Source organism: Phaseolus vulgaris, chromosome 6 (genome assembly GCF_000499845.2).
Source record: "Phaseolus vulgaris cultivar G19833 chromosome 6, P. vulgaris v2.0, whole genome shotgun sequence".
NCBI classification, from domain to species: Eukaryota; Viridiplantae; Streptophyta; class Magnoliopsida; order Fabales; family Fabaceae; genus Phaseolus; species Phaseolus vulgaris.
The window spans coordinates 12,745,364-12,759,458 of NC_023754.2; the positions used below are offsets into that span (position 1 = coordinate 12,745,364).

The 14,095-nt window shown below is 32.1% G+C and overlaps 1 protein-coding gene across 1 annotated transcript; it reads right to left on the reverse strand.

Annotated features, from left to right (window-relative positions):
* Nucleotides 1-1,433: 1,433 nt before the first annotated feature.
* Nucleotides 1,434-3,113, reverse strand: LOC137833043 (xyloglucan endotransglucosylase protein 1-like). Its single transcript, XM_068641432.1, has 3 exons — nucleotides 2,567-3,113; nucleotides 2,223-2,416; nucleotides 1,434-2,134 (listed from the first exon to the last, which is right to left on the reverse strand). The coding sequence occupies exons 1-3, from the start codon at nucleotides 2,843-2,845 to the stop codon at nucleotides 1,729-1,731; spliced, it is 879 nt and encodes a 292-aa protein (XP_068497533.1). The 5' UTR covers nucleotides 2,846-3,113; the 3' UTR covers nucleotides 1,434-1,728.
* Nucleotides 3,114-14,095: the final 10,982 nt, after the last annotated feature.

Genomic DNA, 14,095 nt, shown 5'->3' on the forward strand with positions numbered 1-14,095 from the left:
TGTTTTCTTTTGTGTGCACATCAAATGTTATATATAAGTTTTTTTTATTAATGATTTGTAGGTTAGGTCAATTTTGATTATTGACTTTGAAGCTACTTTTCATCTTTTGGTACATGTTGGGCTTGTTTTTGTGTAACTTCAGCATGTATCTAATTTGGAAAATTCTACCTGCATCTCCATCCCTTCTCCCTACATTTCCATATATATATATATATATATATTTTTTTTTTTAATTTCCAACCCTACTCTTCTTAGTATATGTTAGGATTTTTGTATTGGTAGAGAGCGTGGTAACTTGTTCTTCATTTTCAAGTAATCTTGGATGCTTGTAATTGTTGATTGTAGTTACTTGTGGTGGTCGGTGTTCATATCCAAAAGCTGCAGAAGGAATAGGTGGGTGAAGGGGTTTTTTTTATGTAGTGTTGAAACTACAGATAAAAATATGCTTAGCTGTGGCATTTTGGTTTTCTTAGATGTTAGTAGTATATATGGTTATATATTTGAGCAGCCTTTGTATCTTGTGTTAGAAAAAAATATTTGTATTAATTTTACTTTCTTTTTTTTTCTGATAAAAAAAATTTATACTGGTCGATGGTGGTGAATATTGGTGGTTGATGTAAGTTTTGTGATGTTTATATAGTTTTTTTTTCATTTGCTTATTTTTCATTTTTTTTATACCAATCTTTACCACTCATTACTGTAATATATATTTTGGATTGTACAATTTGAAAGATAAAACTGATTTGAAAGTGTCATCCAAATTGTCCAATCCATAACATATTACGATTCGAATTGTACAATCTAGAAGAAAATTTAGTTTTCAAAAATACATATAGGATGTTATCATCAATTATATAATTTTACTTTTTTTTCTACATTCAATTTTTAAGTTTAAATTAAATTGATGAACAATCACTTTTTTATTACCTCCTATATATTACATCATTGGATATGTCAATGTGTCCTTGAGAGAATTACCAAGTTTCACTCCTATGTTATTTAACTGAGTAACCTAATTGTGTATATTATCATGGTTATCCTCACCATTAAAGGAAAGTATTATATGATCACATTTTTTTTTTATATTTTGTGTGTGATTCTCCCAAAAGAGGAAATACTTTTTATTCAAGGTGATAACTAATATATTAAAGAATTAAATACATAAACTCCTATAGTATATATGGGTTGAAATATTTCAAATATTTTATTATAGATATATAATACTCTTTGTTGAAAAAAGAGAGTATAAAAAGTATCAATTTTGTTTTCTGAAATATACTATTTCTTTTTTGGGGTGGTTGAAATTTGAAAGAAAAAACATTGAAACAGTCAATGTCTAAACAAAATTTAATTAATAAGCCTTGTGAACCTATAAATTTATAAGAAAAGGTAAAATAAAAACATTAAAGAGACAAACCATTGTGAATACATAATTCCATGAAACGGGATATAAATAGCTTCAAATCCATTCCCTTAACAACATTTCATGCAATTCCAATACACCTTACATGCAATATAACAAGAACATCTTCCCTCATAGAATTTGTTTGGATCCAAGGTAGAATTGTTTTTGAGAATATTTTTCGAGTTTCTCTATTAAAAGAATTATGTAACTTGTATCCAAAGGTGTTTATAATGAATCCATGTGTTTTCCTTCCTCATATAATGTCCATTTGAATTGATGAAATCATGTGGAGGTGCATGCAACATGCATGATTGATGCAAGGTCTATTCAATTTGATCTAAGAGATTTTCCCTGCGGCATTCATATGGGAGACCATGTGCATAACGTCTTAAATCTTGACAGTAATCATAGACCACCCATTTGGAAAGAACCCTTTGCATTTCATTCTTTTTCTCTTCACTAAGACCAGTGCTTTTTCCACCATTGAAACCTTTGCATCCTGCAGCACCATCTTGATCATTTGCAATGCAAGCATTGGAATTGAAATGTCTGAAGCCTGCAACGAATGGAGAATTTGACAGATCCAGCTTCACTGCTCCCCATCTTGTTGCCCAAGAGTCTCCATTCCACAGAGTTGTGTAAAGCCTCATGGGTCTGCTTGTTGGGAAAGGAACACCAATACTTTCTCTATTCAGCATAACCCTGATGGGAATGTCATCCACCAAGATTCTGAAATCACAGCAAAAACATTTTTTGTGATTCATTTTGAACAAACAAAAGAGATTAGTGTAGTAATAATGATCCGTTTGTTACTTACACTATGCGATTAGGGTTCCAATCAATGGAATAAGTATGGAAGTCCTCTGTTGGATCGAACCAAAGATAGTACTGCATCTCACGACCTCCAACACCATCTGCATATATATTGGTTGAGAGCAGATAAGGGTCTCCTGTCAAATTTCCCAAGAACTCTATATCTATCTCATCATGGTTGTCTCCTTGAGAACTTAGCTGCACATCAAACAAATATCAACAACTTTGCCATAAACCAATCATGCTTTCTACAAAATGAAATGTTGTTTATTGAAAATAGAATCTTATGTTGATGCAGGGTTTGGTGGAAAGAAAAGATATTAACAATGAATGTGGAGGAAGACTTACGTAAAAGGCTGTGACAGTTCCAGCAGAGTTTCCTGGTACGAGCTTGATTTGCATGTCGAATCGTCCAAACAAGTACTCATTCTTGGACACAATGCCTGAGCCAGAATATTCATCCATGGTGAGGGTCATGCTTTGTCCTTCATCTTTTATGTCAACCCTTACATCTCCAAAGAGATTGTCAAAATCTTCGTAGAAATTCCCACCCAACGCGAGTGTCGTTATGGCCAAGAAGACAGAAACAAGAAGAGAAGCGGAAGCACAGCAAGAAGAAGAAGCCATTTTGAATTGTGTGAATGCTGAGTGTAAAAAAATGTGTATTTAAATCACCTTTTCATGGGAAAAAGGGTTGCTTCATATGTATGTCAACGTATCTGTCAAACACAGGCTGTGATGACTATGGCCTTAACCCCAATGTGGTTGTCGTAATTGCAGTTTTGGGAACTGCAATTGAAAATGTTCAGTGGATAATATGGTTTTTTAAAGGGGGAGAGAGATGCGACAAAAGTTGGATTTCATGGCACCAATGATTTTCATCTTTGGCCCTTCCAATTTGGTGTTGGACAAAAGGTCAAAAGCTTCATCAAAATGGGTAATTGCTTAAGATAGAAATGCTAAACAAAGAGTGATATGTAATAACATTAGTTTTTGCCTTTGCATGCATGCCTATTATATGCCTTTTCTTGTTTTTATCATGCTTTTTTCCAAACAAAATTGACTTAATTTGCTAGGGTTACTTTATTTTTCTGCCTTCTTTACCTATCTTTCTCATATTTCAAACGGCTCACCAAATTTTCTCTTATTCCATCTAAAAATGCTCCTAGATGTGTACAAATACCAAACACATAACATGATCGATCCATAAATTTTTAATAAACATAATGTATTATATAAATAATCAAACCACACTCAATTAATTCAATCAAATGTAATGAGTGCTAAAATATATGATGATTACACTCACACGTATAGTTGATATAAATATATAATATGACCGATTTTATAAATTTAAAAGAGAAAGGTTTATAAATTTAAAAGTTCTAAAGGTTATATACAATATAAAACAAATTTATTATTATTTTATTTAAAACATTTTATCTCTCTAAAATATAAAACCTTTACTTTTTTTTCTAAAATTTTGAAGCAGTTTCTTATTTTTTTTTTCCCATAAAAGTGTATGAATTAGAAAGTGTACTACAAGAAAATCATGAAATAAAAATCAATTTTTTGAGAACAAAATAATTAGTTGTAATAGTAACTAAATTAGAGACAATTTTAGAAACTAAATAAAAAATTGGTTTCTAAATTAGTTTCTATTATTGTTAAATAGTTTCTAAATTGATATCTAATTAACAACCAAAGTTTTAACTACCAATTATTTAGTTTCTAAATTTGGTCTCTAAAACCTTGGTTGCTAATTAGATACCAATTTAGAAACTATTTAACAATAATAGAAACTAATTTAGAAACCAATTTTTTATTTAGTTTCTAAAATGGTCTCTAATTTAGTTACTATTGCAACTAATTATTTTGATCTCTAAAAATTGGTTTCTATTTCATGATTTTCTTGTAGTGGTGACTTTTAAGCTAATGTCATAGTTCAGATCAATTTTATCTACTTATTATATGTTGTAAGAGTGTTTTTATCTTCACGTATACCAAGAAGATTCTTAAAATTTATGTATACATAAAGTTATCTTGAATGTACATTATACTAAGAAGGTCTCTTAAAATTTATGTATACATAAAGTTATCTTGAATGTACATTGAATTTGTATTACACCAAAAAGTATTTTGACATGTTTGATTTGATGCACTATGAGAAAAATCATTATTATTTATTAGAAAAATTTGTAGATAAATATAATGTAAGTAATTGTTATTTATGGATTGTCAAAATTCATAAATATACTCATACATTATTATCCACAAATTTAGAATCTAAATAATTGGTAGTTAAAACCTTGGTAGCTAATTAGATACCAATTTAGAAATCATTTAACAATAATATAAACTAATTTAGAAACCAAATTTTTTTTTAGTCTTCAAAATGGTCTCTAATTTGGTTACTATAACAACTAATTATTGTTTGTCTCTAAAATTAGTTTCTATTTAATGATTTTCTTGTAGTGTTATGACCCAAGTTGGGGTAGTAAGGTGATGGAAGAATCAATGTTTGAGTAAGAAGAAGATAGTGTCTTATTTAGTGTTTCTTCTCCTTAACTATAATAGACATAAGTGTGGCTGAATTGTGATTCCTTGCTAGGACTTTCGTCAACCACTATTGAGCCTGTGTCGGAGAGTAGTGTGTCTATGGTGGAAGAGAAAAGTCAGAAGAATCGTTAGAGATGGTGGGAAATTAGATTGAAGGTTATTTCAAACGACAAATCATTTTACGGAAATTTTAAAACTCATGGTATTTTACGGAGGTTCTTAAACTTATGGTATTTGATGAACATATATTTATTCACACTCAATAGCCTTAATAAAAAATTATTGGACTATAATAATAAATAAATCCATTGTTTTAATTAATATTCTTCTTTTAATTGATATTTGTAAAACAATATCATAAGGCAGATTTTTAATCTGATTTTGTGCAAGGAAAAGAAGATTATAAAAGAGACTTCAGAGGAAGGAAGAAGCAACTTTTTAGATCGCATTTTAGAGGAGCAAACACATTATAGACCTACTTTTCTTTTCTTCTTTGTAATTCTTTTGTTTTGCCTTCACATGGAAGGCTAAACCTTTTTTATTGATTTGTAATTTTTTCATTGAGTTTTGAGGTTTGGTCAATAAAAGTTTCATTTTTTAATTCTTTATAGCAGTTGTTTTAATATTCTAATCTTATGAAAAACTAGTTTTTGTGAGAGGTTGTACTTGAACACATGATTGACAGTCTTCCTTATCTTAAACTTTGTTTTTTTGTTAGTTCACATTGTTCTAATTAATTTCTTGGGCGCATGATTTAAGAGAGAGGAGATAAGCATTCCCATGGAGTATATGCGCATGGAACAAAATTGGTATTCATTAAACCAATAGACACATGCTTTACTGATGAGCTTCAATTGAATTAGATTATCACATATTCAATTTGGTTTAGCTCTGTTGGAGGATTGAGAAAGAATTCAATGATGGAAGAACTTGGAGATCAACCGCTTTTTAGTTGTTATTTTAATATCTTTTATACAACTACCTCAACCCCCTTTTATCTTTATTGTTATTGCTAACTTTTATTGCTTGCAGATAGATTCTAAACACCGATCTACTAATGACAACTATTGGATTCGTTGGGAGATGACTTGGGGTCATCTGACCACAGTTATACTATCATCTCTCTAGCGTTAGATAGGTCTACGCTATAATCATATTTAATTTGACAGCAAAATGACAACTATCAGTATTTAACGGAGGTTCTTAAACCCATGGTATTTAACAGAGGTTTGAAACCTATGGTATTTTACGAAGGTTCTTAAACCCATGGTATTTAACAAAGGTTCTGAAAGACTTTTCCTGAGATTTAAAAAAACCCTGGGGAACACGTTCCCCAGGGATGGTTTAGCGGGGGAAACTACAACCATGGATAAATGACTCAATAGAGATTTTAACCCTGGATAATGTAAAAATAAACCCCATTAAAACTATTTTTTCTTGTAGTGCACACCACTCCTACTGCTCCTCTTCCTCCTTCGCCGACTTCCTTTCCATTTTCAAATAACTATTCTTTGCAACCTTGGATAAATGACTCAATAAATATTTTAAACCTGGATAATGTAAAAATAAAACCTCGTTAAAACTATTTTTTCTTGTAGTGCACACCACTCTCGCTGCTCCTCTTCCTCCTTCACCAACTCCCTTTCCATTTTCAAATAACCATTCCTTTGTCTACTTTGGAAGTTTTAATCTAAACTTAACGTTTTGGAAATTTATTTTTTAATAATTCAATTATTGGAATTCATATGTAAAATTTATATGTAATGCTTGACTTTATTTACCTACTAATTCAATTATTCCGATAATATCCTTCAAAAAGAGTTTCACCCCAAAGCGGAAAAATTGCGTACAGATTATACCAACGAATAGTTGACACAAAACTACTTTATTGTTACATACAAAAAATTTCGTTTGTAACTCGATTTTATGTATGAATAATAATTTGTACATAATATTCGTATGTAACTTCTAATTTACATACGAATTCAAATTTGTAGGTAATTATCAACAAGTAACAATCAAATTTCTTGTAGTGATGTCAACTTTGAAAAGGTTATCTGTCGCATATGGTTTATTTCTTTACTCCAATTTGAGTGAAAGCTCTATGATTTAGGCTTGATAAGTCATGTTAATTTTTAGGATGTTACTTAAGAAAGAGATAAATATTTAATGATGCACGAAATGCATCTGTACGTCTTTGCATGGACATATTTAACCTTGAAGGTTAAGTTCTGAGTTGAAGTTTCTCAACGAGAATAAATGATTTGAAATTATAACTTTCTTCAAAGCTCTATATAAAGCAATCTTCCAGGTTGAAGAAAACATACAAGAGAACTAGATTTGTCCAAATGCTACCAATCTTAATGCTTAAAGCTTTAAAGCTTTTTTTATGCCCTAAGCTTCGTAAGAACATTGTTTGTGTTCATTACCAAACTAGAAGATTGTATATCTTTGTATCCGTTGAAAGATGTTACCTCTTTGCTTAATGAGTAAAACCATATAATCTTATAGATCATTTATCTTTGTATAACCATTATTTAGTTAAAAGTGGTTGTGTTCTAAAAAACACTCAAATTTTAGTTAAGAGTAGTTATTGTTGCAAATAATACTAGGTTGACTTGCTAAGAGTGGATTTTTTTTTTATCAGCAAAATATTAAATGAATGAAAAAGAGATACTTCAGGAGTGTCCCATCCCGTATACAAGTAACAGGAAGCCCTCACCATGTGTAGGCTTACACTTCTAAAGCATACATTCTGAGCTTTCAAAACAAACAAAACAACACTAACCCATTATACGCCTTACCTATTTCAAAGCATTATATACCTAGCTCACTTCCTAACAATTCTAACCATAAACCACAACCCCTTTTCTGTTGTTACATAACAAAACCATCTACACCAACTACGCACTACTTCACATAACCACACAAAATTGGCTTATGCTGCAAAAACTAGTTATAAAAAGCAAAATGAAGCAATGACTTGGCCTTCCTAGTTAACCACAAATCTGCATAACCTCTCACTACAAAAAATCGTGTAAAAAGTGGCGGTTTTAATATGGCGGTTATTAATAACCGTCACAAATTTCAGTATAATACGTCATTTGACTAACTGCCACAATTATCTTTCAAAATATGTCATTTTCAACTGTCACAATTATCCTTCAGAATAAAAACAAGTTTTCCTTCCCTCATTATTCCCAATTATTTTTGAAAATATTCTTGGTAACCGAAACTTTATTCCCAATTATTTTTGAAAATCTGGTTTGACTATTGGGAAACGAAAGTTTCTTCCCTCTCTCTGCCTAAACACTTAAACCCTAACGAAGCTCTGCCTAAACACTCAAACCCTAATGAAGCTCTACCTAAACACTCAAACCTCTCTCTGCCTAAACACTCAAACCCTAATGAAGCCCTTCTCACGAACCCTCCACATGATGCCCTACTCGCAAAGCTGTACTCACGAAATCCTTTGTGCTTCACCATCGACGCCACACACTAAACCTTTCATTATCCGAAATCGCCACCATCAACGCCTCTGTGGAAGGATTTGTTCAGGTTTTTTCGTTATCCAAAAATGACTTCCACTTCTACACTTTTTTTCATTTCAATCTAACCAACCCTATTTCATGTGGAGGAGCTGGAGGTAGTGGAAGGAGGGTGGAGTTCTGCGGCATTTGCATTTCAGCAAGGTAGCTTGTTCAGGTTTTTTTCGCCATCTCGTTTTGTTGTTTGATATTGTGGGAAATTACGTTTCATTTCGTTGCTTGATATTGGAGTGTGGGACCTATGCTTTACCAATTTGGCTACTGTCAAGGATTGGGATCAGACTTTTCAAATTATTGGAAACTGAAAGTTTAATATTTCAAATTGTTTTACCACTTCTGGGTAATTTAGTTAAGGTTTTTCTCTTTAGTTTTTAGTAATTAATTAATTGTATGGGAATCTTTGCTTGTACTAGCTTGCTTTGTGAGAAAGTGTGAGATCTGATGATCAGGGAAACTTGAACAAGTTTATAGCTTGTTGCTCTTTCTCGTGACCCTCTGAATCTGGTACAATGAAACATATAATTTCGCTGCCCTATTGGGTTTCGTGGTATTCTAGATTTTGTTTGTTAACTCAATTGAGAAGATGCTCTGTGAACAAAGTTGTTGTGCATTTCCACCAATTGCTTCAACTTTTGAGATGTCAACTATTGAGAGAACGCAAGCACATCAATATGCATTATTTTATTGTCCTCAAGTTCAACCTTACATTGAGTGAGTATTAACACTCAATATAAATCTAATTATATTGAAAAGTTGTCCTTTATGGAATTATTAGTGATATATTGGTTTCAAATTTTTTCTTAGGAAATTTAGACAACATTTACAAAGAAGATCTAGAGGGAGAAGAATTCCAATACTGAGCTAAAAAAGATTGTCAATAAGGATTTCATGAATTGGTTTCCTCAAAGGGTAGGTACAATATGTTTTTACAAGTTAGAAATTTCAATTTCAAAGATATACTAACAACAATCATTATTTTTGTAGATTAATAACCCATAAATTTTGAGTACAGTTGCAAATGATCTTAAGTATCTAGCTTAAGGTCCAACAACACATGCTAGAAGAATTTTTGCCTTTAATGTAAATGGTTTCAAATTTAGAACTGAAAGTCGAGAACATGACTTAAAAACCCAAAACTATGGAGTGTTCTTAACTTCTTCAACATCATGTGTTGCAAGTGGTGCAAATCAAAACATTAGACAAGTAGATTTGGCATATTATGGCAAATTAGAAGATATAATTAAGCTTAATTACTATGGTCATTTTCAGGTTACCTTGTTCAAATGTAAATGAGCTGACACCACAAGGGACTAGGGGTTGAGGAAGGATCCTCGGGGTTTCACTTGTAATAATTTTTTAAGGTTAATTCACACGGGAGATCGTGAGGAGCATGATCCATACATTGAAGCTTCACAAGCTGAAATAGTATATTATATAGATGATGAGATGAATAAGGAATGGTCAATTGCTGTCCATTGAAACCACGAGACTTGTATGATATGGGAGAAGGATATGGTGAAGTTTGTGAAGTAGAATCGTGTCCACAACAAGACTTAAATGAATTTTTCAGCAACTCTGACTAATTAGCATTATTTAGGGAGGATGAAGATGATGAATTACTAAATGAGGACAACAATGATGATGAACTTCATGAAAAGGACTCAATGTCAGAGTAATAATAACCTTAGTTCAACTGCACTATTAATATGTTCATTCATCTACTATGTGCATGTATGAACCTTTTAATATATCTTCAAATTTAAATTATGTTGTTGATTACTTCGTTTTTATGTGTAGATATGCCTAAACCTAAAAGGATCAAGAACTTGCTTAAGTTAGTTGCTGGTTCAGACAAATCTATGACAACTATGTAAACAATAATGCTACGCCTTATGCTATACAGGACCAGACAAGAACTACTTCCGCAAGCCCATTTGGATCTCCACTACCACAAGCTTCTCAATCTATTCATCAACAAACCTCACAACCTACACAACCACAAACTTCACAAGTTCCACAATCACAAGCTTAACAAGTTCCACAACCACAAGCTTCACAAGTTCCACAACCACAGACTGAATCTAAAAATCTTGAATCATCTGAATCTGTACTTCCAACAACTTCTGAATCTGCACCCGCACAACCAACTTCTGAGTCTGAACTTGAAAGAGTGCAGCCAAGAAAATCAAGGCAATCAAACCACTATTGGTTTGTTGATGCTATAGGTAAAATCTTTTGTTTTTTTTTTCTTTACATGTAATAAGTTTCACTGCACATGAAATAATGTATTTGGATTTTTATAGATGGGGAAGGAGTTAGTCAAAAACTAAAGGTGAAGGTTAGGGAGGCTCATAACTTACCTAACGGATTACGTGTGGTGGTGAACTATGATGACAATTTTCAACCAATCGGAGAAGCATCTGGTCTACTTGCTGGAGTTTGTGGACAACTAGCAACAAATCAAGTATTGTTCCCTATTAGTTTTGAAAAGTGGTCAACTTTGCCAGATACTTACAAGGATACAGTGTGGGAGAGTGCACTAAAGGTAATATAACTTACATTGAAATAACTTTAATTTATTCAATACATTTGGACTAACTTTTTTTTTTAAGTGTCGATTTTGTTTCAAAGTAAATGAAGATTTGGCTAAAAGAGATGTTATATTTAAAATTGGGAAACTATGGAGGGAATACAGATGCAAGCTTTGGAATTAATTTTATGACCCATTTATGAGCAAAAGTGACCTCATCAAGAATGTTCCACCTGGATTAAACATGGAACAATGAGTTGTTTTTGTTGATTATCGTTTGAGGCCTTCTACAATGGTAAACTTTATTTTTTTTTATTGTTAATGCTTACTTTATGTTTACACAAAACTGATTTCATTTTGCACTTTGTAGAACATGTGTAATAGAAACAGAGATATAAGGAAGAGACAAATTATTCCGCACACTGGTGGTGCTATGTCTTTGTCAAGAAGAAAAAATAGTTTGGTATTTGTTTACTTATATTGTGCTCTCTATTTTAATAAATTATAATTTACGCCACATTATACTTATATTATTATTTAACATATAGAAAATTAAGACTGGTAAGAATATTGGACGAGCTGAAATGTGGAAGATCACACATACGAGGAAAAATGGCACATATGTGAATGATGAGGCGATGGAAATTGGGGTAAGTGTTTGGATTGCTTTAATGATGATGCATTCATCATGATGATATATTGGATTGCTTGCATACATATCTTGATCATAACCCTGCATACATCAAATCTTCCTCCTGAGTAAGCATCCTGATTACATGCAAATGCTCATGCTGTTTGGAATCTATGTTGTAGTTGTAGTTGAGAGTTCAACCATTTGATAGATATTTCTGAATTGTGGGATTAGTTTTCCAGCAACCTTGTATAATCTCAGCATCATCTGAATTGTGATCACGTCACAAATGAAATTCTTTAGGATTTGATTTTGTTTCAATTTTATCCAGGAAAAAAATTGTTGAACTAATGTTGATAAATCCAAAAGGTGGTTAAGATATATCTCCAAAAGATCCAATTGGTGTTATATTTGGTAAGGAGCATCCGGGTCGAGTTAGAGGGCTATCATATGGAGCTTGTCCCAGCCTTGCTTTCAAAGGATCCACAACAAGGCTAAGTGGTAAGAACCATGCTTCCTCTAGTTCAACTTCATCAAATGTGGAGGACAAGGTAACTCAAATGGAAAATGAGCTTGTAACTGTGAAAAATCAAATGAACACTTTGCTTGCATATATTGCTTCAAGAAAAGATGTTTTGGAACATTTTGCTGCAATGACAGCTAATTTGGTTCATGCATCCACCAATGAGGTATTAATATATTTAAATATTTATTGGTGTCTTTTATTTTATAATTATAAACATACAAATTCATTAACTTAAAATTATTTATTTCAGGCGTCAGATAATGGAAGTGGTGCTCCATCACCTAATCAAGTAATAGGATCAAGTGCTGCAAGCAAAACTGATTAGGGATGTGTGTTTTAATTTTAAACTTGATTAGGGATGTATGAACTTTTGAACAATTATGTATTTTAATTTTAAACTTGATTAGGGATGTATGAACTTTTGAACAATTATGTGTTTTAATTTTAAACTTGATTAGGGATGTATGAACTTTTTATGTGTTTTAATTTTCAATTATGTATAAACTTTAGAACAATATTATGTGTGCTTTAATTTTCAATGAAATGAATGGATGATTATAACTTTATACATTATTTTATTTTATTTTGAAAATATATTATGTTTAGGTTAATTGTATAAAACAAATTATAAAAAAGATTATAAAAAAATGGTGGTTAAATTTATTTATTAAGAATTAAAATTACGTCAGTTAAAAACGCCACTACTTACTTATATTATGGCGCCATAATCTTCTTCAATGAATTAAATTGCGACAGTTATAACTTACACTACTTACATATGACAACCGCCACTACTTACACTATGTTTAAAGTGGCGGGTGTTGCAGCGGGTAGTGTAAAACCGCCACATTAAACTTTGTGATGTCCAGTTCTATGGCGGTTTGGAAAACCGCCACAAGCGCATATTGTGACGATCATAAACACCAGTTTATACGAAAATAACCGCCACAATATACACTTTTTTTGTAGTGTCTTCCTTTGCAAAGACGTCCAAACCATGACTCCAACCTACATCACCCTTAAGAAAATTTTGCGCTAGCGTCAGCGTCAGCATCCGTTTTCCTTTACCTAGGCATTGATGCAGTCCACAAACATCCAGAAAACATGACCTATTCTGCTAAAACATAGGCAAACACAACGCTGAAAAGGCAACTAAGGAGTGCATTTGTTCCAAACAATAGTTTAGGTTGTTAGTTAGGAATGATTGGGTGTTTAAGCAATGCTCATTATCTAATCAGAAGTGGTTGAGTTCCAAAGAAGGGGTTACTAGGCAGCTAGAAGGTGGAAGCTTTCCTATTTTATGAACATGTGTTTAGGAAGTAACACATGTAGAATTTTCTAATAGAGTTGCACCAGACAAAGGCCATGTTGAACTACATTCATATTGATAGTTGTGGGCCATCAAAAGTTTCATAGTTGGGAGGTGCTAAGTATTTTCTCTTAATCATTGATGATTATTCAAGGTTTACTTAGGTGTTTTTTATCAACCAAAAATCAGAAGTTTTTGAGAAGTTTAAGTATTAGATACTCTTAATGCTTAACTAGATTAGAATGAGGACCAAATGACTAAGGACAAACACTGATCTTAAGCTATGGTCTAAGTTGTTTAAAATTTTTTATACAGATAAAAGCATCGCAAGACACTTGATTGTTCATTATACTCCATAGCAAAAAAAATGTTGTTGAAAGGATGAACACAACCTTGTTGAAGAGAACAACAAGCATGTTGTCACATTTTGGTTTGGATAGAAAGTACTAGGGGTAAGGTTGTAACACATCTTGTTAGTTGGAGAATGATTCATTATTTATAACCAGTGAGTTTAAAATTCCAACTCAGGTTTGGCCAAGCAAGCCTATTGATTACACAAGGTTGAAGGTGTTTTTTGTCCTCCTTGCTACTGTGTAGATAAAGGTAAGCTTGAACATATGTTGATGAACACATTTTTATTCATACTTAGAACATTTAATCTTAGCCTTCTTGGACGATAACTATGGATAAATTCACTATTTTAATTGGAATTTACCTAATTGAGTTTACTTGGGCTTTAGCTGCAATTATTGTTTAATCTCAAAAATGTAATAT

Bases quoted from the DNA above. Each gene is read 5' to 3' on its own strand.
- LOC137833043 (XM_068641432.1), bottom strand. From the start codon at position 2,845: ATGGCTTCTTCTTCTTGCTGTGCTTCCGCTTCTCTTCTTGTTTCTGTC. The intron at 2,417-2,566 runs GTAAGTCTTCCT...TTTGATGTGCAG, and splicing joins GAACTGTCACAGCCTTTTAC to CTAAGTTCTCAAGGAGACAA. The intron at 2,135-2,222 runs GTAAGTAACAAA...CTGTGATTTCAG, and splicing joins TGGAACCCTAATCGCATAGT to AATCTTGGTGGATGACATTC.